This window comes from Staurois parvus, unplaced genomic scaffold (assembly GCF_062004578.1).
Source record: "Staurois parvus isolate SC_StPar_1 unplaced genomic scaffold, SC_StPar_1.0 ptg000014l, whole genome shotgun sequence".
Classification (NCBI taxonomy): Eukaryota; Metazoa; Chordata; class Amphibia; order Anura; family Ranidae; genus Staurois; species Staurois parvus.
In genome coordinates this window covers 14,419,640-14,444,205 of record NW_028317810.1, presented here as the reverse complement: position 1 = coordinate 14,444,205, position 24,566 = coordinate 14,419,640, and the positions used below count along the sequence as shown (strand labels likewise).

The window sequence follows — 24,566 nt, the reverse complement described above, 5'->3', positions numbered from 1 at the left end:
TATGTGCAATTAAACCACGGCATTTTCTAATGTTTGTGTAGTATTATGTTTAGCAGACTGTGTTCTTCTATTGTTGTGACTTAGATGACATTCAGAGCACATTTTATGCCCAATTCATGCAAAACTCCACGTAATCCCAAGGGGTTCACATACTTTTTCTTGCAACTGTATATGTAAAGTGCTGTGTAAATTGATGGCTCTATATAAATATCTGAAATAAATAAATTGTCAGCACGATATAAACACCTGTGATAAATGATTAAAATGATTAGAATAAAACAGAAAAAAAACAATGCTAAAGTGCTGCACAAACTGTTGGCACTACATAAATCCTGTATAGTAATAATAATGATATTTAGGAGTCGATGGAGAATACAGGACATCTCCCATACCTTCAGCCAGTATTATCAGCATGTTTATTTACACCCAGATGGAGATGTGATAAAAGAGCTGTGACATCCTTCCCCCAACTAAGAAAGCACGTTCCCCATCCAGAGGAAAGAGAAGAGTTCAGCCTCCAGTGCTGGAGGTGGAGCAGAGCCCCAGTCCCATTCATTGTGCTGGGGACCTTCCACTAGATCGATGTGTAGCAGCAGCAAAGCAGGCTGCTTGTGTGCCTTATTACTAACCACTTCATTATCCTCCCAACAAATCCAATGTGGAAATGAAAGGCAAACCTGGGCTAGGAATCCTTCTGCTGCTAGGTAAGTGATCTCTGATCTACCACTTCCAGCAAACTTGTGTTCCAGGTCATTACTTCCACACTGACAGCTAACAAAAAGAACTCTGTGAATAGCATGCACAAGGCTGGTAGGCGAGTCCTCACACTGCTACAGACACATCTAGAAAAGAGAAATATTTTTTGGATCAAAAAAAGAAAAGGGAAATATTGTGCTTTGTATTTATACATGTATACAATGTATTTATTTGTTATTTATTAGAGAGATGTTTATTATGTGTACTCCATAGAGCTACTGAACTCATAAAGCCATGTTTGACAAAGTAACATGCACTAATGGTGTGCTCCCTCTCTCTGCCAAATATATATATATATATACTGTATATATCAGGGGCGGACTGACCATTTGGAAACTCGGGCACTGCCCGAGGGCCCGGGGTCAGTAGGGGGCCCCATGAGATGCCCCTGGTACCTTTTTCACAGACTTTTTTGAGTTTGGGCAAGGACACAGGGGCCCCATGATCCCCTTTTGCCCGGGGGCCCCATGAATTGTCAGTCCACCCCTGCCTGGTACCTTTTTCATAGGCTTTTTTGAGTTTGGGCAAGGACACAGGGGCCCCATGATCCCCTATTACCCGGGGGCCCCATGAGTTGTCAGACTGCCCCTGATATATATATATATATATATTGGGGCTCTTTGGGAAACATCCTATGAATATTGTTTTTGTTATATTTTGTCTACTATTTATTGCCCAGCCTGTTCATTTAAAAATAAGTGGTAGTGGATTTATTGTTGCTTATCGATGAATTTACTGATGACTACACTATACATTCAGATTGCACAATCTCCATACAATCGTCTTTAGATTTACCAAAACTATGTAACCCCAGTTCACATATATGCTGCTGTGCAGGCAGTGTTTTGCACGGGCACGAGAGACCATTCATTTGAATGGACTCCCCTGCCCGTGACACGCAGGGAAGAAGTCCCTGCACTTCTTTGGAAAACGCAGCTTGCACAGGAACCTCGGTTCCCAGTACGGTTGCGTTTTCCAGTGCGGGCGGCCTGCCATTAGAACTAATGGCAACTGCCCATGGGTCCCCATTTCTCTGTGCGGGTGGTGCGGCTGCACGGATTTTCATGCGGATCCGCAGCGGCACCACCTGCACAGATGTGAACCTAGGGTTATAGAAGGAGAAACTTAAACAATCCATTCAATTTGTATCTAATCAGGCAGGACTACATAGTTGATGGTAGATCTTAGACTAGGTTCACACCTATGCAGTTTGCGTTTGATCCGTTTCTGCAGTGCATTTTTTGCACATGTGTTTTTGACGTGTTTTTGCAGCATTTTTTGGTGCGTTTTGCGTTTTTTTCTTGTTGCTAGGCAGATTAAAATGCAAAATACGGCACATACGCACAATATGCTTTTCTGCAGCATTCCAGTGAAGTCTATAGAACCAGAAACACAACTTTTTGCATTTAAAAAAGTCCCTGACCCTTTCCAAAAAATGCAGCGGATGAAAATGCGGAGATGTGAACGTGTCCCATAGGAAATCATGTTAAATGGATTGTAATGCGTTTCTGCAAAATGCTGCAGAAAATGCTTAGATGTGAACCTAGACTTAAGAAGATTGTACACATTGTATAGTGTATGGGCAGTAGTCCCGTGATTCCAATTTTTATAGATGTATCTGTCTAGCTTTGTTCAGAATAAGGCACTGCTTGTTGACAGGGGTTGTAAATATTAGCTGTATGTTTATAGATAATGTATAGATGATATGATAAGGTATTTGATAGAATCAGTTTAGGAGACAAAGGGAAATAAAGTGCTCCTGGGTGAAGCTGCATGTCCTGTTCCATCCATAATGAAGGGGGGTCACAGATCACTAGAGACAGATGCAGACAAGCCATATGTAGAGCTGCAGCATTGTTCCTAAACCTCCCCCATCTGTGACACTCTGTACAGCTCAGCCTGTGTCTGGACACTTTATGATGTCACTCCAGACAGAGAAATGTGACACCTCTGCTATACAGAGAGCCTGCAATAATGGCCTGCTAAACTCCTGAATTTAGATGATCAATATGAATCATTTAAAGTGTTAATAAACCCCAGACCATGCAATCACTATATCCGGTCTTCCAAAGTACATGGAAGTGCAATTATTGTAGTAAATATAAAACTGATAAATACCTTTTCTCATCAGCAGTATATAGCAGTCTTGTGACTTCTATCAGTGTCCAGCAGAGCACTGGTTAAAGCTTGTAGGAGGAGTTTTCATTTTGCTCTAGAAGGATGCAAAACCCCAGACCTCTGTCAGGACAGCGCTGATCACTGTGCTGATCACATGCACTCTCCCAAGAGAAAAAAAAAACATGCTCTAGCAGTACACACCAAACTGAGCATGTACAGAGTGTCTCCACACAATATGTCTTATCAGGAGATAAGAGGGTGATACCGGAAGAAGGGGAGGATCAGAGAAGTCGGGATCAAACAGCCTTTTTACACAATGCAGAGGATTAACCCTTTAGATTCCACAGTGAGTATAACAAGCAGGGGCGGACTGACCATTTGGAAACTCGGGCACTGCCCGAGGGCCCGGGGTCAGTAGGGGGCCCCATGAGATGCCCCTGGTACCTTTTTCATAGGCTTCTTTGAGTTTGGGCAAGGACACAGGGGCCCCATGATCCCCTATTGCCCGGGGGCCCCATGAGTTGTCATTCCGCCCCTGATAACAAGCATGCTTTACTGCATATACAGACTGTTATTACTGTTGTGGGTTTAGTAACACATTATTACCAAATGCATACATACTGTAGTATATCTGTGTAGTGCACACCATGCTATCTAATTGCCCATCTGTACCTAGACATTACATCAGTTTTATGATACCATCGTCCCTGCTACCTACTTCAGCTATATCACAGCAAACAATTAAGAGGGCTATCCCTGTATTAAGAGTCCATAGTTAAAATCATTTATTAAGTGTGATGTGAGAAACTGCAATAATAGCCCAACATACAGATCTCTGGGTAAGTTCTGGCACACTTAGTATCCCTCTTTCTCTAGGATGATCCTCCCATTTTGCAGTTTGTTCAGTCCACCTACGTCTCATGGAATGTCCCACCAGGCAGGTACCTACAAGTAAGTAGACATGTGCGGTTCATTTTGTTCCGAATCGAATTTCAAATGTTTTCGTTGTTCAGAGATTCAAATATATCAGAGTTCCAAATGACAAAAATAACAAATTTAAATGAATCCGAAATAATGAAACAAAATTTGGCCAAAATTCGATTAAAAAACAAATTCAAATTCGAAAACAGAAATCGAACAAACATTCGAAAACCAATATAAGCAGAGCTCCACCCAAAAGGGGAAGTTCTGCTTTAAGGACTGGTCCCCCTCTCCCCATTAAGGATTGGCACCTTTGGGGAGTGGGGGGGGGAGCAGACACCCAAAACTGACTGTACCTGCTCCCACTTCTTCTGTGATCGCCTAGGCAATTGTCACCCCCCCCCCCCCCATAGTCTTCTGGGACACGTGACAGGTCTCAGAAACTACAGGACCATTCACAAAGCGCAGCGCTACTCGCACATGTGCAGTGAGCAGTGAAGTCGCAGGCTGTCACAGCCGGGTGCCCACACTGAAGATGCCAGCGCCGGGAACACAGGGAAGCTGGTGAAACAAGGGGGGGGTTGGGACACACCGCGGGATCGAGGGACAGGTAAGTGTCCATTTTTTTAAAAGTCAGCAGCTACAGTTTTTGTAACTGCTGACTTTTTTTTTTCTTTAAATCTGCACGTGTATGGCTAGCTTAACTGTTCAAATTCAGTCAAATTTTTTTGAATCCGGTTGAAATCTGTTAGATTTGGAATGCCTTTTTGAATTGTGTTGAATCAATTTTGAATTTGGTTGAACCAATTTCGAATGTGAAAAATTTTCAAATTTGGTCAAAATGTTTTCATATTGAATATGAATACGAATTACTGAAACCAATCCTGAAAACAAATTGAACGAGTTTACCGATCCAACTACACAAAATTTGTTAAGATTTTGAATTGAAACAAAACAAATTTTTTTGTGTTGCACATGTCTACAAGGAAGCTGTAATTTAAGTGTAGCTGTAGGTACAAGTGTTCCGGTGATGTTTACTACTACTTTAAAGTGGATATTAATTCAAAAAGTAAAGGTAGTCTATGTTATAGAAAACATCTATATGTGATTGAGTACGGGCCAGTTCACACCATACAAACGCAGTCCAGATGCGTTTCTGCGCATTTTGGACATGTATTTGATGCGTTGCAGTGTGTTTTTGATTTTTTCTCCTTTCTTTTTCTTCAACTTAGGGCCAGTTCACACCACATTCAGTCCAGTGCATCTTTTTTCTGCATCAATAAACACATTAATAGTAGGCTACATGGTTTCCAATGGCACAGTTCACACCAGTGCAGTCAGTTCCAGAAAAAAAAGTAGATCATGCTGAAATTTTTCTGCACTGAACTGTACAGAAAGGCAGTAAAATGTATCAAAAATGTACCGGAACGCACCTAAACACACTAAAAACGCACATGTCCTTATTAAGTTGAAGAAAAAGGCAAAAAAATTAACCAGAATGCGTCAATTACGTGTCGAAAACGTGCATACAGAAACGCATCCAGACTGCGTTTCTTTGGTGTGAACTGGCCCTCAAAAATTACATAGCTACATAGTTAGTCTGGCTGAAAAAAGACAAAAGTCAATCCAGTTCAACCAAAAAAAAAAAAAAAAAAGTTCAAATCCTACACCCACAGTTGATCCAGAGGAAGGCAAAAAACCCAGCTAAGCATGATACATTTTCCTCCTGCAGGGAAAAAAATTCCTTCCTGATCCCCCAAGAGGCAATCCGATATTCCCTGGATCAACTTTACCTATAAATGTTAGCATCCAGTTATATTCTGTGTATCTAAGAAACAATCCAGGCCTTTTTTAAAGCAATCCACTGGGCTGGCCAGAACCAACTCTTGAGGGAGTCTATTCCACATTTTCGCAGCTCTTACTGTAAAGAAACCTTTCCATGTTTGGAGATTACATCTCATTTCCTCCAGACATATGCATTCCAATGTGTTTAGGTGCGTTCTGCACTAGTTTAATGCAGAAAAAAAATGCACTAGATTGCACGTGGTGTGAACTTGCCCTAAGATTTGGTGATATCACTTTTGTGCGGCTCACTGTTCTCCTTGCTGGAGGCTGTGATGTAAGGAAGCAAAACCCTCCCTCTACTAAGATGGTTCCCTCCATATAGAGCTACAATGCAGAACAAGGCAAAGTCATGGTAAGTCAGTAATGAGAAAAGATAGGATACAGGAAGACCCCATACAATACTGGTGACCAGTCCTTTGTCCTGTGACTGTGTTTTTTTGGGTGCAGCTCCCAGAGTTCAGGTCCTCTTTAATATAGAAGGCTCTCCGGAAGTGCTGGCACTTTTTATGGAAGTTTCAATTTACACAAACAGGTGATTTTTTTCTGCATGTGTTGGAATGTATTGTAGAAAAGGAACAAGCTCTACTGAATTAAACATCCAATTTGTCACTTTGATGAGCTGAGGGACAGACCTTCTGAAAAAGCAGAATTATAGAGGCAAATTCAAGGGAGGACACATCATATTTGAATAATCCCATCTAGAAAGAAAAATAGCAAATTTACAAAAACTAAAATATTGTGCAGCCCTCTGGACAGATTTGAGGAGCCACCACTGTGTTGGATTATAATAGACTGCCATCTAATGTCAAAGGGGACCTTAAAGCTGGCTATACAGTATACAATCTGATTGTACAATCTCCTATAGATCTACCAACATCTTTGTAGTACAAGGCCCTGCCGCACTAGATAAAAATTCAATGGATTGCTGAGGTTTATCTCCATATTAGAAAGTTGTATAGAAACATAGAAAAGTGACTGAAGAAAAAAACCGAGTGGTCCATTGAGCCTGCCATCGAGTCTGTGCTTTGTATAGATGTGTGCTTGTTCAAAGCATGTTTGAAGCTATTGACTGGCTCACTATCTCTGCTGGAAGTTTATTCCAAGCATTAACTACTCTTTCAGTAAAATAATACTTTCTGAGATTAGTTTTGAACTTTCCTCCAGTTAGTTTAAGGTCATGTCCCCGTGTTCTTGATTTTGATTTTGTGTTGAAACTACTGCCCTCCTGAACCTTATTCACCCCATTGATGTATTTAAAGGTTTCAGTCATGTCTCCCCTTTCTCTTCTTTCTTCCAGACTGTACATGTTAAGTTCCTGAAGTTGCTCTTGATATGTTTTATCCTCCAGACCTTTCACCATTTTTGGTACCCATCTCTGGAATTGTTCTATCTCATCAATATGTTTGTGTAAGTGAGATCCTCAGAACTGGACACAGTATTCTAACGGAGGCCCTCGAAATTATTATTATTATTATACAGTATTTATAAAGCGCCAATAGTTCGCTCAGCGCTGTACATTACAAAGGGGGACAGAACATGCGACAGAACAATACCAATACAATGCAAAACATGAGGGGATTGAGGGCCCTGCTCTTTCGAGTTTACAATCTAGGAGAAATAAACTAAAGATCTATGGTGTCCGTTTATGACACAGAGAATAGCTGCGATTCAACAGATCTCAGCTATTCTCTGGTCATTCACAGTTTATGACACTCAGGAGATCATGTCAGCCCTTCTCTGGAGATCTGTGTTCTCCCTCCAGATTCTCCAGCCCAGAGCTGGAGAATCGGAGGGACCGAAAACTAAGCAGAGATAATTTACCTCTGCTTAGTAAACTGATCTTTTACTGTAATCTTGCGAGATTATAGTAAAATGAGCCGTTTTCCAGAGTTTGTAGACCGTTCTCCAGCGTTTGGAGACCGTTCTCCCTTAGTTCTGAGAACTGCTTCATAAACTGCATTCACTGGAGAACTGTGTTCTCCGAGAATGCCGGAGAACTGAGCAGCGATCTATTACCTCTGGTTCATACACGGACACCTATATTGGGGAATCAGGACCTCCTTCCTCCTGCGGGTGACCCCTCCAGTGAAGCATTCTAGAATTCTATTCCCTTTCCCCACTGCTTGGCCACACTGTTTGCTCATTTTGCAATCATCTGAAATAAGTCCCCCCAAGTCCTTTTCCTCTGAAGTGCTAGCCAACACTGTACCCCCATGTTGTACTATCTCATGGGATTATTTTTCCCTAGGTGCATTATTTTACATTTAGAAACATTGAACTGCAATTTCCACTTTTTTGACCAATCTTCCAGCAATGCCAAATCATGTTCCATGTTACAGACACCTCCATGGATATCAACCCTATTGCACACCTTTGTGTTATCAGCAAAAAGACATACCTTACCCACCAAACCTTTAGTTATATCATTTGTATATTGATGAACCACTTGCCCACCGCGCTATAGCCGAATGACAGCTACAGCGCAGTTGTCCAGTTCTGGGAGAGCGTCATACGATGTCCTCCCAGAATGCACCCTCCCGCACCCCCGGCGGGCGATCTCTATGTTCGCTCTGTCCTACGGACACAGCTGATCACGTGATGCGGTAAAAGGCCACTCACCACGTGATCAGATGCCTCCAATGACACAGCAGATCACCAGGTAAATACAGTTGCCGGTTATCGGCTGCACATTCCTCACGCTGTCACAGCGTTCAAACAGCTGGATGAATGAAAAAGAAAAAGAAGAATCATCTATGCCATGAACTGCCTAAAAAGTCTTTTTGTTCACAGGGCAGTGTCTTGTCAAGGGGCGAACTGAAAACTCATGGGGCCCCCAGGCAATAGGGGATCATGGGGTCCCTGTGTCCTAGCCCACACTCAAACCACACCCAAAAAAGCCTATGAAAGGTACCAAGGGCATCTCATGGGGCCCCCTACAGACCCCGGGCACTGCCCAAGTGCCCGAATGGTCAGTCCGCCCCTGGTCTTGTCATGTATCACTGTCTGCACCCTCCATTGACTGGGATGGAATGGCACTGGTCATTAGAAATGTTAGTGCTCACACGGCTTGTAAATATACATCCTCACCAGCGCTCTCGTAGTTCATTAACTAAGTAAGCACAAGCCGTCAAGCCATCGGCTGCAATGGCTGATGGTAGTTGTAGCACATTCATTCACAGAGCTCTGTGAATGAATGACGTAGCTGTATGGGCTGAGCCCTGCAGGGCCATGCTATTTTCAAATTGTGACATCAATTCGGGGGGGGGGGGGGGGGAATCAGGGGTGAGGTGATGGGTGCAGAACAATAAACCCGTATTTAGTGTGTGACATGTTCAAACAGGTGAACTTATCCTTTAAACAAGCTGCTAGCAAGCATCAGCAGGCTTTAAACAAGCTTTAATTAGGACTGATGCTTAGGGCTGCCTCTGGACCACCTACCTGAACAAGGACATACAGCTGCTCAGAGCTGTGCACAAGCCATGGCTGCAATGCTTTTCTTTACAGCCATGGCAAAAATTATATCGCATCACATTTGGTGGGTAGTACTTCCACCAAACGCGACATATTGAAGTTATTGGGGCCACAGCGCAACCACACTACAATTGTGTGCAATGCAATTGGTTGTGTGTTGCAGCCCTTTGAGGGTTAAAACAGGCAGTGAAGAGGCAAGATATTGCCTCGCAGCCTTGTGTCAACCTTGCTCTGAAAAGCAATCCACTGCTGATCACTTTTCAGAGAAGCTGCAAGCTCTTACTGAAGCCTAAACCTCCCTCTTAAATTGTAAGCTCCCAGGAGCAGGGCCCTTCTATCCCTCTTGTATTGAACTGTATTGTTGCTGTATTGTCTCCCGTTATATTGTAAAGCGCTGAGCAAACTGTTAGGCTGCATTCACACTTGAGTGTAGTCAATTTGACCTTTTTCCAGTGTTTTGGGGGTTTTTTGTACCGATTTTGCACATTTTCATACAGCGTTTTTCAGATGTTTTTGAACTTTGTTTTTTTTTATTAGCCAATAGAGAAAAATATCATCTGTTGCATCATTTGTTGCTAGGTTTTTCAGCTTTTCCATCATTAATTTATTTTTTTTTTTTTGTTAGGGTAAGGGGTTAAAGTTAAGGTTAGCGGTTGTGGTTAGGGTGTGAGTTAGGGGTTAAGTTTAGGGGTTATTATTTTATTGTCTTCTTATTTATTTATATAGGATTAGGGTGTTAATAATAACAGTAATAAATTAATAAATAAATGTAAAATAAATGCATAAATAAATAAAAAGAATAATAAATAAATAAAATGAACAATATGTAATAAGAAATACATAATAATTAACCTCTAACCTTAACAACTGAACCCTTAAAAAATTAAATGAATAATAATAATAATAATAAACACCCTAACACAAAAATAAATGAATAATAATAATAATACATGAATTTATGGGGGGGGGGGGATTTGTTTGGTTTGGGTGTTTATTATTATTATTATTATTATTATTATTATGTTATCATAAATAATATTTTTTTAGGGTTAGGGGGCTAAGGTTAAGAGTTATTTATTTATTATTACTTTTTTTTATTATTATTATTTATTTATGATCATTTTTGTTTATTTGTGCATTTATTTTACAGTTATTTATTCATATATTATTACAATTTCTTTCTTTTTTAATTTTTTTGAGCAGAAAAACATGCAACAATATGCACTAAACCGCATGAAACGCATGTTTTTATTCATTTCTATGCAATTAGAAACACTCAAAAAAACACACCAGTCTGCCCGGTTTGAATGACAAAAAAAAACTCCAGAACTTGTTTGAGCTTCAGGTGTTTGGCTTCAGGCGACTTGGAGTAGAGATGTAAACCATCTCCATGGAGAATAACTGATTTTTTTCTCCTCAAGCGTTTTGGAGCTTCGAGCTACAAATCGCTCAGGTAAGAATGGGGCCTAAGAGGTGCTTCATACAGCCATCCAATGGTACTTACATAACAAGCATTTATGACCCTGGATGCAGACTTTCTGCAAACAGGGATATACGTCCATATGAATGCGTATGTTTATCGAGTGCCGGCGTGTATTATTGTACAGCCATTGACTTCTGTTGTAGGCGTATATCATTGTACAGCCATTGACTTCTGTTGTAGGTGTATATTATTGTACAGCCATTGACTTCTGTTGTAGGCGTATATCATTGTACAGCCATTGACTTCTGTTGTAGGCGTGTATTATTGTACAGCCATTGACTTCTGTTGTAGGCGTGTATTATTGTACAGCCATTGACTTCTGTTGTAGGCGTATATCATTGTACAGCCATTGACTTCTGTTGTAGGCGTATATCATTGTACAGCCATTGACTTCTGTTGTAGGCGTATATCATTGTACAGCCATTGACTTCTGTTGTAGGCGTATATCATTGTACAGCCATCGACTTCTGTTGTAGGCGTATATCATTGTACAGCCATCGACTTCTGTTGCAGGCGTATATCATTGTACAGACATTGACTTCTGTTGTAGGCGTATATTATTGTACAGACATTGACTTCTGTTGTAGGCGTATATCATTGTACAGCCATTGACTTCTGTTGTAGGCGTATATCATTGTACAGCCATTGACTTCTTTTGTAGGCGTGTATTATTGTACAGCCATTGACTTGTGTTTTAGGCGTGTATTATTGTACAGCCATTGACTTCTTTTGTAGGCGTGTATTATTGTACAGCCATTGACTTCTGTTGTAGGCGTGTATTATTGTACAGCCATTGACTTCTTTTGTAAGCGTGTATTATTGTACAGCCATTGACTTCTGTTGTAGGCGTGTATTATTGTACAGCCATTGACTTCTGTTGTAGGCGTGTATTATTGTAGAGCCATTGACTTCTGTTGTAGGCGTATATCATTGTACAAAGAAAAAACTGATCACCTGCCCAGGTCTATAACTGGCTTTTTAAACAGTGAACATGGGGGGCTGTCACTACGTGAGAAATTTCCAAAAAAGTAGAACTATCCAGTTCAACTTGCCAGCCTACCCCAATCTAATATCGGCTTTTGTTGGCAAGGAACAAGGATATGTATATCTTATCAACAAAGGGGGATAAGAAAAGCCAGTTCAAACTGTCAGCCAGTTAGCCAACTATCAAAAACCAAATTAACCTGTCTGGAAACATGCGTTTAAAAACAGGGGTTTAGTTAGCACACATTTGCAAATACATACGTAAGCCACAGAGCCGCGTCACAGCACCCTGAGTATCTGTGGTCCTAACTCTACAAGTCTAAAGAGTCCTCACAGTGGAGGCACATGCATTTAAATGGATAGAAACAAGGGCAGATAAACATGAGGGGAGCCCCACCCTTCATTAAAAAGGTTATGGGAGCGCACCTGACACCCAGCCTATTGCACAACGGCAGCTAGGGAGTCCAGTGCACCCACTGAACCTACAAAGCCATTGACTTCTGTTGTAGGCGTATATCATTGTACAGCCATTGACTTCTGTTGCAGGCGTGTATCATTGTACAGCCATTGACTTGTGTTGCAGGCATATATTATTGTACAGCCATTGACTTCTGTTATAGGCGTGTGTTATTGTACAGGCATTGACTTCTGTTGTAGGCATATGTTATTGTACAGCCATTGACTTCTTTTGTTGGCGTGTGTTATTGTACAGCCATTGACTTCTGTTGTAGGCGTATGTTATTGTACAGCCATTGACTTTTGTTGTAGGCGTATATTATTGTACAGCTATTGACTTGTGTTGTAGGCGTATATCATTGTACAGCCATTGACTTCTGTTGTAGGCGTATATCATTGTACAGCCATTGACTTCTGTTGCAGGTGTATATCATTGTACAGACATTGACTTCTGTTGCAGGCATATATTATTGTACAGACATTGACTTCTGTTGTAGGCGTATATTATTGTACAGACATTGACTTATTTTGTAGGCGTATATTATTGTACAGCCATTGACTTCTGTTGTAGGTGTATGCTGCACCTGTAGCTCCTGGGCAGGAAAATACTCCTGAAAGTTATGTGCTACGGCCCCAGGCAGCCCTCTGTAGGAGGTCTAAAGTGGTACTTTGCACTCTCATTAAGGTCGATGTTTAACATTCCCAAACTGGAGCTGAATTGTACTTTAAAGGTTTCATCGTTTGCTGAAAGCTGTACAAATGCTTTGTAAAACCTGCTGTTTACACTGCTCAGTTATAAGCTGACGCCAATGTAAACACAGTTTAAAACAAATGTGCAAGTGCATGTTTGGATGAGGACATTTTCTACTGAAATCAATGCCATCTATGTTGAACCATAATGGGGGCACTATGAGATATGTAAACATGTTTGTGCCATGTAAAGCAGACGTTGCCTCTCTCATTGACTATATCATCCCCAGATTCCTTATATATCACATATTAACCCAGGCTGTGAATGAATAACTCTCTGCCTGTCTAATATGTTACACTGACATGTGATCTTAGATATGTTCAGATAGGAAAGCTGATTAATAAACACTAGCATGTTACATACCTGAGTGCTTGCAGAATGGTCAGCAGTGCTAAGAGTGTTTCACTTCATTGACAAACAATTCAGCAGAATTCATACCTAAGCGATAATAGTCTTCACATTGCCAGACTGCATGCTCAAGTGGGCATAAAAATATCCAGAATTATATGTCTCCACATTGTTATATAATCTTCTTCAGGTATCATTTTGTTTTCTTGACACACTATATAATTCCCCGGTGTCCCTTCATATGTCCTAACCATATACAGAACAAATTTTGGGCAGATTTAAGTTCTTTTAAACCTAATCGCAACATATTTGTGACATGAATTGTCTTTCAAGGACAACAGATTGCTGGGATATGGAATATCTGGGGTGGTAGATGTGATGTATATAAAAGGCCACCCCAGCATGTTATGAGGTTCTTCTATGACCACATCTATTGTAACCTCCCAGCAGATGCTTGGCGCAGATGGTCAACTATGGCCTAATGTGAATGAGTGCTCCAACATTGAATTCTAAATGACCCCCTTCTCAAGAGCCAGTGCTATTGCAGCTCACAAAGAACAGCATGTTTGCTTCTGAAATTCTGCTTTTCTTAAACCTTGTACCTGTCTAACCTATACACATTGAGCAAGAAGACCCCTGCAGATGCGCAAAAATTTAAAGGAACACTCTGAAAACACATCAGATCTCAATGGGGAAAAATATCATGCTGGATATCTATACTGATGATGAGTAATGTATTAGGAACGTAAGGATGCCCATTTTGATGGAAATGAAAATTATCAACCTACAGAGGACTGAATTCAAAGACACCCCAAAAATCAAAGTGAAAAAATGATGCAGCAGGCTAGTCCATTTTGCTGAAATTTCATTGCAGCAACTCATAATGATACTCAGTAGTTTGTATGGCCCCCATGTGCTTGTATGCATGCCTGACAATGTCGGGGTATGCTCCTAATGAGACAACGGAGAGTATCCTGGGGTATTACTTCCCAGATCTGGACCAGGGCATCACTGAGCTCCTGGAAAGTGTGGGGTGCATCCTGGCAGCACCGGATGGATCAAAATATGATATCCCAGAGGTGTTCTTTTGAATTTAAGTCAGTCAAGCGTGGGGACCATTCAGTGGTATCAATTCCTTTATCCTCTAGGAACTGCCTGCATACTCTTGCCACGAGGCATTGTCTAGCACCAGAAGGAACCCCGGACTCACTGCACCAGCATAGTGTCTGGCAATGGGGCCAAGGATTTCATCACGTTACACAATGGTAGGCAGGGTGCCATTGTCTAGCTCGTAGATGTCTCTGCGTCCATGGATATGCCACCCCAGACCATCACTGACCCACCACCAAAACGGTCATGCTGAACGGAGTTATAGGCGGCATAACATTTTCCACAGCTTCTCCAGATCCTTTTACGTCTGTCACATGTGCTCAGGGTATACCTACTCTCATCTACGAAAAGCACAGGGCGCCAGTGGTGGACCTGTCAATTATGGTGTTCAATGGCAAATGCCAATTAAGCTCTATGGTGCCAGGCAGTGAGCACAGAGCCCACTAGAGTATGTCAGCCCTCAGGCCACCCTCATGAAGTCTGTTTCTTATTGTTTGGTCAGAGACATTCACACCAGTGGCCTGCTGGAGATTAATCTGTTGGGCTCAGGCAGTGCTCACCCTGTTCCACCTTGAACAAAGGAGTTGATACCGCTCTTGCTGATAGGTTAAGGACCTTCTATGGCCCTGTCCAGCTCTTCTAGAGTAAGTGCCTGTCTGCTGGAATCTCCTCCATGCTCTTCAGACTGTGCTGGGAGACACAGCAAACCTGGCAATGGCACGTATTGCCTTGCCATCCTGCAGGAGTTGGACTGCCTGTAAGACCTGTACTATCGCCTCATGCTACCAGTAGTGACACTGACCTTAGCCAAATGCAAAACTAGTTAAAACCAGTCAGAAAAGAGGAGTGCTGAAAAAATGTCAGTGGCCTCCACCTGTAAAACCATTCCTGTTTTGGGGGGGTCATCTCATTGTTGTCCATCTACTGTACCTGTTGTTAATTTCATTGACCCCTCCCAGTGATACCAACAATGGGGCACTATTCCTCCCACTGATACCAATGATGGGGTACTTTTCCTCCCGTTGAAACCAAGGATGGAGCACTATTATTTTCCCTAATACCAATGATGGGACATCATTTACTTAATTTTAGTGCCTTGAAAAAGTCATGTTACAACCAAAAACATAAATGTATTTTATTGGGATTTTATGTGATAGACCAACACAAAGTGGCACATAATTGTGAAATGGAAGGAAAATGTTAAATGGTTTACAAAAATGTTTTACAAATATTACAATACTAATACAAATACTACTTCAGGACCTGTTTGCGACCTTCCATAAATGCTCCGACCTAAGAATCAATTTTGAAAAGAGAAGTACGCCATTTGAATGCTACTGCATCAAAGCATTAGATTCCTTCCTCTCCCTTTGGTATAGCTACACAATCCATTATGTATTTGGGCATCCACATAGGCAGAGGACCATTGTCTCTTTATTACCTAAATTACCCTCCTCTAATCAACAAGATTGTACAGGAACTGGAAGCTTGGTCGACTCTTCCCCTTGTACTCTTTCGGAGATGTCATCTGTACAAAATGGTTTCATTTGCGAGATTGCTCTATCTTTTGCAAACACTCCCTATTCTGTCAAAACATTCTGATGTTCAGCAGATTCAAAAGGCTCTACAGGTATTTCTATGGCAGAGCAAACAAAACGCGTATTGCACTATACAAACTAGGTCTCCCAAAGAGTGAGGGGGTGCAGGCCTGCTGAATATTAGATTTTACAACCTGTCCTGCCTTCTTCATCAGTGTCTTGATTGGATTACTGGGAAATCGTGTTACTCAAACTACTCCCTAGAGGAGATTCTGGTGTCTCCGCTACACCTTCCAGCAATTTTGCATTCTAACCTCAAGGCCCTACCTCGATCTCTCCAATCGCATCTCCTGATCAGAGACACAGTATTGGCCTGGAGAGAAATGCGGAAACTACTTGGCCTTCCACTAAGGATATCCTCCCAGCTTCCTATTCCCTCCTGTGAATGAGCATTCAGCATTTACCCACTGGTCTCATAGCAGACCTACTAAAGCCATATCCATCTTTGATGATACCAAACATACCTTCCAGCCCTTTTCAGTACTAGCTGCCAAATACTCCTTACCGGGATCTCATTTCTTTTACTACTATCAGCTGGTGACCTTCCTCCGGACGTGCTATTCTCCAAAACAACATCCCTTCCAGCGCTCCTTTATAGAAGTTCCACTGCATCAGGATAACTATTCCATCTTGGCAATCTACTCTCATCTAATCTCACACCAGTCTACAAAATACTATCTTACTCATTTTTGTATTTCAATGGTTTTTATTAATTTTAAACAGTATAAAACAGAGGCAACAAAACACACCCACGCAGGGGCTATCAATTGCACCGATAAAAAAGGCATAATAGAGCAGACAACGCTCTAATTCCAATAAGGCAAAACGTATGCCCACGCAGGGGCTATCAATGGCACATAGGTTACAATAACATCAGTGAAACGCTGACTATCGCAACTAAAGACAGCTGTCCACTGTCACACCAAAACAAACAGAAGAAGAAAGAAGAAGAGCAGAGAAAAGGAAAAAAAAAAAAAAAAAAAAAAAAAAAAAAAACACACACTAAAGAGCAGGGGTCCACGAGCGCCAATACCAAACTCCATTACCTCCCCACACTGGCCGGGGGGAGCGTGGGAAAGGCATATTGCAACCACGGCTCCCATATTTTCAAAAATTTATGTTGCGAGTCGTTGCATATACTCGACATCTGTTCGTTGAGCATCATAGTAGTCATACGATCCCGCACCCCCTGAAAAAGTACAAACGGACTCTTCCAGGCCTGAGCAATTGTCCTAGTGGCCGATAAAAACAAATAGGAAGCCAACCGCTGCCGACGAGCCAAGAGGCCTGGTATGGGGCGATGAAGCAAAGCATACCGAGCATCCCAGCGTATGGAGAGATGGAACAAAGTGAAAAGGAGGCCAAACACACGAGACCAAAAACGAACCAACCTCGGGCATGACCACCAGATATGCAGTACATCGCCACGATGGCCACAACCCCGAAAACATTGATCACTACAGTTAGGGTTAGCCTGGGCCAGACGAGCCGGAACCCAGTACCAACGGAACAATACCTTGTAGGCTGCTTCCAGCGTGGTCGTATTAAATGAACATTTAGCTATGAGTGACCAGGACTTATTCCAGTCCTCCGGATCCACAGCCACCCACTCCCAGGTCGCGTTCCCACTGAACAACATATGAAAGAGAAGTGTGCGACGAGCGTCTGTTCATAGCTGCGTAAAGAAGGGAGATAAGGCCCGGGGCGCCCGGGCACTGCTGGCAAAGCCGTTCGAAGGCAGATTTCTGATATGGGAAAGCAGAAGTGGCCCTCAGCGAGAGTAGCCAGTGCCGCAATTGAAGGTACCGAAAAAATTCCGCTGGGGAAACATCCCGAGACTCCCGAAGGACATTCCAGGTGGGAAAGGACCGAAAAATCAAAAAAGTGTTGCACCTGTGAGAAACCATGAGCCACCCACCAAGAAAATGCCCTCGGCTGATATAGACCCGGCGGGAAAAGAGGTTGTTAACGATTGGAAGCAAGGGCAAAAAGGGTGACATCAGGGCCACTGGAGTAACGTACCGAGTCCCGGACTTGTAGGGCCATGGAGCAACATCGGACTCAGCACCATAGGGCACAGGGCAGGGGGGAAGCCATAGAAGTGTCGACAGTGCGATAGGGGCACAATTAGGTAGTTCCAGCAGGACCCAGAGAGGAACATCGGAGGAAGCGTGCAACATAGACAGCGGGGCAATCTGGCTCGCCTGATAATACTTAGTTACATTGGGTACCCAAGACACCCTGGAGTCTATGAGCAAAGAGCGTATTTCTAGAGACTCTGGGGTGTTTATTGGCCCAGATAAAACGCATAAACTTCGCCTGAAGCAACCGAAGAAAATGAGGGGGAACCCGCACTGGGAGGGTGCGAAAATATTATAACAATTTCAGCAAGATGGTCATTTTCACTGAATGAACCCGTCCTATCCAAGACAGGTGCGGAAATTGACTTTCACAGAGCTTACTATCCTTTCTCAGCAAATCCAGCTGTCACTCCCCCCCCCCCCCCCCCCCCCCCACGTCCTTGGTGCGACCACACTCAACCTACTTTGTTTCATTGCCTTTGGGAATGTGCCCGAGTTTCTACCTTATGGGAATGAGTTCTTCGTTATATTAATCAATTATACATCTCTCTCACCAAAGATCCTATGCTCTGTCGCTTCAAATATCAAGAACCCGTGATGTCTGCACGTCCTAATGCTGTTCCTCAGTGGATCCATATTTGTTTATTGGTAGCTCGCAGAGCACTCATGCAAGTTTGGATACAACCAAAGCCCCCCACAGCTCAAGATGGCGATACAGGCATTAACTGCCCTATTTAATCTGGAGAAGCTGGACATTACTCAGAATTTTAAGTCTACACGTCGCTTTATCTCTAGATGGCACCGCTTCACGGATTACTCCTTTACTCCTGCGGAACTAGCCACTCATATGGAACCTTTCTGATAATCTATTTGGGATCTCAAAGCTCAACTCACCAATACGTTGAGTAAACTACGATTGTCCAACTTCTCTTGTAGCCTCACCTCACAGCTATCTATTCCCCAGTTACACAAAGGAGCCCATGCTCCTCCTTATGATTCTTAGCTTATACAACACAGTTGTACTGACTTCTGTACTCAACACTCTTATGAAAAATGGTTTACAGATTTGTAAACTTCAAAAAAAAAAAAAAAAAACGGTTTAAAAAAAAATTGCACACAGGTGGACTCTATTTACTAATTAGGTGACTTCTGAAGGCAATTGGTTCCAATAGATTTTAGTTAGGGGTATCAGAGTAAAGGGGGCTGAATACAAATGCACACTTTACTTTTCAGATATTTATTTGTAAAAAAGTTTGAAAACCATTTATTATTTTCCTTCCACTTCACAATTATGTGCCACTTTGTGTTGGTCTATCACATAAAATCCCAATAAAATACATTTATGTTTTTGGTTGTAACATCTATCAGGATAGATGCAAACAGGAAAAATAATTTAAAAAAACAAAACATAAAAACTAAAACAGTCATTTTCTCTAGTACACTGGATATGATATATATATATATTAGTATTTTAGATGTGATCAGACACAGATGTAAAAGTAGCCCTAGGCTTTCATATCAGGGATTCCTTGAAAAGTCTTTGCATAACCCAGATACTGCTTCATATCCGGTGATTTTGAAAACTGATTACAATTTATTGTTATAAGCTTTAAAAGAAACCCGAGCTGGGGAAAAAATGTAGGCTGACATTGCTGACCTCTGTCTTTTGAAAATGCTAATTGCTCGGCTGTCGTGTTGATATATATTTTCAATACATTCTGAATCACTGACCTGGAACATGTCTGCAGATAACCTGATCTTACTTCCATTGCAATGTGCTTGTTAGGAGTCTGTGACTAAGACAGTATAGAAGCCAGAAGCACATGGCACCTAATATTTTCAAAAGCTGGTCATCAATGGAAACCTAGACATTTGGTTTTGGTTCTCTTTAATCATTACTTCTTTAATTCTAACTTTGCATTTACAGAGCTGTTTTTAATGTACTTATATTTTTCTAGTTGGCTAAACAGTGGCAGTACTAAAGTCATAGATTGTTATGTGGGTTTTGACAAGCAGGTAGATACCAACAAGTCATATGAATTCAGAGATACATAGGGCAGGACAAAACGTGCCCCACCAAATATGGGTGTATAAATCTCTGCCCTCAGATCCCAACATGTTACAGGAAAGATAAAGTAATGTTTATGCTATTGGAGCAAACACCAATTACACTTCTCTTTTTTTCTTGTGTTTAAACATAAGGCATAAGGGGTGATTTATGAAAACTGGAGATTCAGAATCTGATGCAGCTGTGCACAGTAGCCAATCAGCTTCTAACTTCAGCTTGTTCAATAAACCTTTACAAAAAACCTGGAAGCTGATTGGCTACATGCACAGCTGCACCAGATTTTGCACTCTCTAGTTTTAGTAAATCCCACCCTAATTTATTTCCATTGAGCACTGTTGTATTCAGACAACTCCCACACCTGTCTAAATACCCCAACAGTGATTGAATGTGATAGGATGTTGTGATTGTCTGGATATCAAATTTCCACCCAGCACATTCAATTTTGCAATCCAAGTTTGTTGATATGGGTGGTGCAGATTCCTGCCATTCAGCCTATGTGTGTATGGCTTGCCTTACAGTGAAATGCCCTCATCAATGACAAGGCTCTTTGTCATGTATAATGGATCATCAGCCCACCCGCCACTGTTAGCTTAAGATACACAACAGTTCAATGTAGCCCTTGGCTCCTCATATGTCTTCTGGTCCTTTCACACCTTTGTGGTTTTTGGCTTATGTGTTTTCCCATTGAAATGAAAAGGTAATAAAATGCACCGCTGGCTATTAGCAATGTATGTATTTTCTCACAGCCATACTTTGTTTTGGCTTCCCATGGCATGAACAACTACTCTTGTTGCTCCAGAACCCATAGGATATCTGACCTGAACTAAAATTGAGCTTCCTTCTGATGCTTTCAGTCTTTATTAAGCCAATCATTTTTATGTCTTGTGGATGTAAAATGTGACTGTAAATCCCAATTATTCACAATGTCATTTTTAATTTACAGCTTTAGTGGGAGCTATTGGTTTTTGGCTGAGTAACACTGCAGCAGACATATTCTTCTTACTTGCTGGTGATTCTACCACCTATACAACCCGTGAATCTTCAGCTCCCCTGCCTCAGACAAGAGCTTATGAAAGCAGGACTTCCAATCTCAGCATCCCTCCAGAGACACGTGGAATTGAGGGGGGTTTAATTGAGGAGACAACTTTTCTTTTCACAGATATCCCTACTGACTCAGAAGAAGCTTCTTCCAATTCAACACTGACTGTAACAGATATCTATCAAGCTACAACAGAAAGTAACAATTTTTCAACTGAGCATCTGGACAAGGACTGGATTAGTTTGAACCCAACAACTGTCCAAAGTCCCCCAGAGAACAGCACTGGAACAAACATAGTTACTCATCCCACACATTTACCTCCGATAACTTACTTTACTGAAAGGGGTTCAGGTCCAGATAATACAACTGCTAAAATGGAGACAAACAAATCTGTTTGTATTCGCACCTCTAGTCTAACAGATGCTGAGGTCTTGGCCCTCGTCATAGGAGCTGTGTTCTTTACTATAGTGCTGAGTAAGTATATATTCATTTTAATTCAAAGATACAACTGCTACTGGTACCTAATCTGGATTCTCAGCTACCTGCCTAAAATCCTACTGCCTACTTTGTTTGGCACAGTCCCACTTACATTATAGTAGAGTTGGAAGATTTCTCCAATATTGGCACTTGGACAAGAGGGAAAAAAAAAAAAAAATCAGCTACAGGGGGGCAGATAACAATAAAAGGCCATTTCTGCACTCTACTGCAAATAAATCTCATCAGTCTGTCTAATGGAGGCATCTCCTCACTAACTGTCCTAGTGCTGTTATTCATCTTCCCAAAAGAGGTCCACGCAGAGGAAAACAATTAAAAAAAAAATGGCTGAAGATATACAAAAGATAGCTTTTATGATGTAAACCTGAATCCTAACATTTGTTTGATTGTCATGGCCTATAGTGCTATTATTGTTTTGCATCACTTTTTATAACTTAGCTCCATGGTATAAACTCTAACATATTTATTTATTTTTTTATATATTTAAGACAAAACATTTTCTTATAGTTTTGAGAGTAATAACCTATATTAGATTTTAATTGGTATCTGGTTCCCCACATCCCCCTTGCTGTTCCAGTGAACATTTTTTTTTTATTGAATTAAGAGAAGTCCCAAAGAAGTAATTCTGACAGATGGGAAGGAGGGAGAGGGTGGTACTGTTGTTCCCAGTAAAGATTTTCCACCTACCTTCTGCCTACATGACTACTGTCACTAGGACAGGGAGGTAAGTAAAAGGAATACAAAGGTTTTGGTCTTGCCAACGCTGTTCAAATTCGGTTGAAGTTTCAGTTTAACCCAAACAATATACAGTATTATCTAACACTATGCCAAATAGCATACAAATGGACAACACAACCACGATGAAGACCTCTTGGCACAGCATTCAAAGCCATTTACGTTACAAGGCAATAGCACCATGGCAAGCGTTAATAATGGAACTTAAACTGGCCATACAGTATACAATTTCCCCAAGATTTACCTTCAACTATGTAGTGCAAAAGCCTGCCTGTCTGCATACAAATTGAAAGTGTTTGACTTCATATTATATAGTTTTAGTAAATCCTAAGCAAATTGTATAATGTATGGCCAGCTTTAGATTATGAGACTGGATGGATATTATATCTCACTGCTCAAGTGCTACATTAAATCATGAGATCATTTATTTTAATAGAGGAAACAGTATGACATGATCATCAAGATGATATCCTAAACATCCTTAGTCATAGTGAAAACAAACTATACCCAAGCAGTCCAACCCCGTTCTTGCACCCAAACCAGCCCTAATATATATGAGATAGGAAAACTGTGATATATTTTCTCCAAAGTATTAGATAGGCATAGAAGGTGCTATTTGATTGAAATGTAAGGAGTAAAATAAAGATGGTGTCCAATAAAAAAGGACATATTCAAATGGTTTGTAGTATGTAATCTGCTGCTCAATAATCAAATATAATTCTCAGGGATGTTCAATGCCAAAATACTGACATGGATATTGTGGATTTGGCACAGGGAAAAAAAAAAAAAAAAAGAAGGAGGAGGTCCCCAGTTTTACAGATTAATGTTAACAATGTAATGTCATATTTAAAAACACAAACACTAAGAAAGTGGACTTATTCTACCTTTCTTACAGGTGCTCTTCTCTACCAGTTTGCGGTATTCATGAAAAAGAAACAAGCCAACATAGACAGCTCCATATACATCATTGAAAATGAACATAACAAGCATGACGTAGAAGCAAATGGATTACAACCAGAGACAAGGCTGTAATAGACAACAGCTTTCATGGCACAACCAGAGACAAGGCTGTAATAGACAGCAGCATTCATGACAAGTTAATTCTGGCCATTTACATGGAAATTTTCATCTTTGTGGACATTTAGTGGTCAGAAGAATCAGTAGCCAAGAATAAGAGCAGTAACTCCTAGCCAATCACATTTCAAGTTAAGAGATGCTTTCTGATTGGCTGCCAAGGGTTGATTTACCTTGTAAGTCATCATTACTTTTTGTACTTTTATATTTGTACCCAATATAAAGTAAAACACTGGAAGAAATGAGAAGTGGGGTTGTGTGCAGCAATCCAGCCAGATTCTAGCAGTCATCTTTCAAACAACAATTGTAAAATGAAAGAAATACTTACCGGTTTCCTCAATATCTTAGCAGGAAATTGAGACCATTTTGTAAGTTAATTTCTGCTCCATCTCTACTGAAAAAAAAATCTGATGTTGTGTGGAATTTTGTTTACGATTACCATGACCGTAAGTATGTATGTTGCTTTACTCATGGAAGGATAAACACAAAAGGGGAAAAAAAAAAAAAAATGGAGTGGTGCATTACGCTTGTACAACTCTTCTAAACTTAGAAAATGCAAACTCCTTTGTTAATTAGAACTAGATTATCTGCTCCCTGTTCTGTGCAGTGCCTGTGGTAGACACCACATAGAACAGTAAAGCTGGAGCCATGTGTGAGCAGTATGCTGACAGTTCCCATCCCAAGAACCTTTGGTAATTGACCATAATGAAACAGTGAAAATGATCAGGTCTGTACTTCGTGTCAGTGAGTGAGTGACTGGGTGTGTGTGTGAATAATCATTATGTAGTGGCCATTTTTATGCCAGTTTAAAATTCTGTATATGCCTTCTGTTTTGATATAATAAAGCTTTATACAAAGTTGTTTGTTTTCATTTTACACATTATAGAGCTGTGGGGAAAGGACACAACAAATACTACAGCCTCAATCGGCAGGAGAATAACACTTCTGCTAAAACTCTGTCATGGCAAAGCCATGAACTGCCATATAATTTATTCACAGAGATCTGTGAATGAATGAACTACAAGTCCAGTTAGCCATCACGGTAGACTGACAGACTTAACACTAAAAAAGAAAAAAGTTCAATAACTCAAAAAAGAGAAAAGGGAAAACCCAGGTAAAATACAAAGTCACTGTTTTTATTGGAAGTCCAGAATGTTAAAACCCACTGACCAATGGCTGCAGCTCTTCTAGCAGAGTAATGGATATTCTCTGTACACTGAAACAATAAAAGAG

At 41.1% G+C, this 24,566-nt stretch overlaps 1 protein-coding gene across 1 annotated transcript; it reads left to right on the top strand.

The window, feature by feature from the left end:
- Positions 1-503: 503 nt before the first annotated feature.
- Positions 504-24,190, top strand: LOC149473547 (uncharacterized). The gene is made up of 3 exons (XM_089677799.1): positions 504-704; positions 20,934-21,503; positions 23,155-24,190. The coding sequence occupies exons 1-3, from the start codon at positions 665-667 to the stop codon at positions 23,289-23,291; spliced, it is 747 nt and encodes a 248-aa protein (XP_089533925.1). The 5' UTR covers positions 504-664; the 3' UTR covers positions 23,292-24,190.
- Positions 24,191-24,566: the final 376 nt, after the last annotated feature.

What these genes read in the sequence shown, in the direction of transcription:
- LOC149473547 (XM_089677799.1), top strand. Translation starts at nt 665, where the DNA reads ATGAAAGGCAAACCTGGGCTAGGAATCCTTCTGCTGCTAG. An exon ending in AGGAATCCTTCTGCTGCTAG is followed by an intron (nt 705 to 20,933) that starts GTAAGTGATCTC and finishes TTTAATTTACAG; the next exon opens with CTTTAGTGGGAGCTATTGGT. An exon ending in GTTCTTTACTATAGTGCTGA is followed by an intron (nt 21,504 to 23,154) that starts GTAAGTATATAT and finishes CCTTTCTTACAG; the next exon opens with GTGCTCTTCTCTACCAGTTT.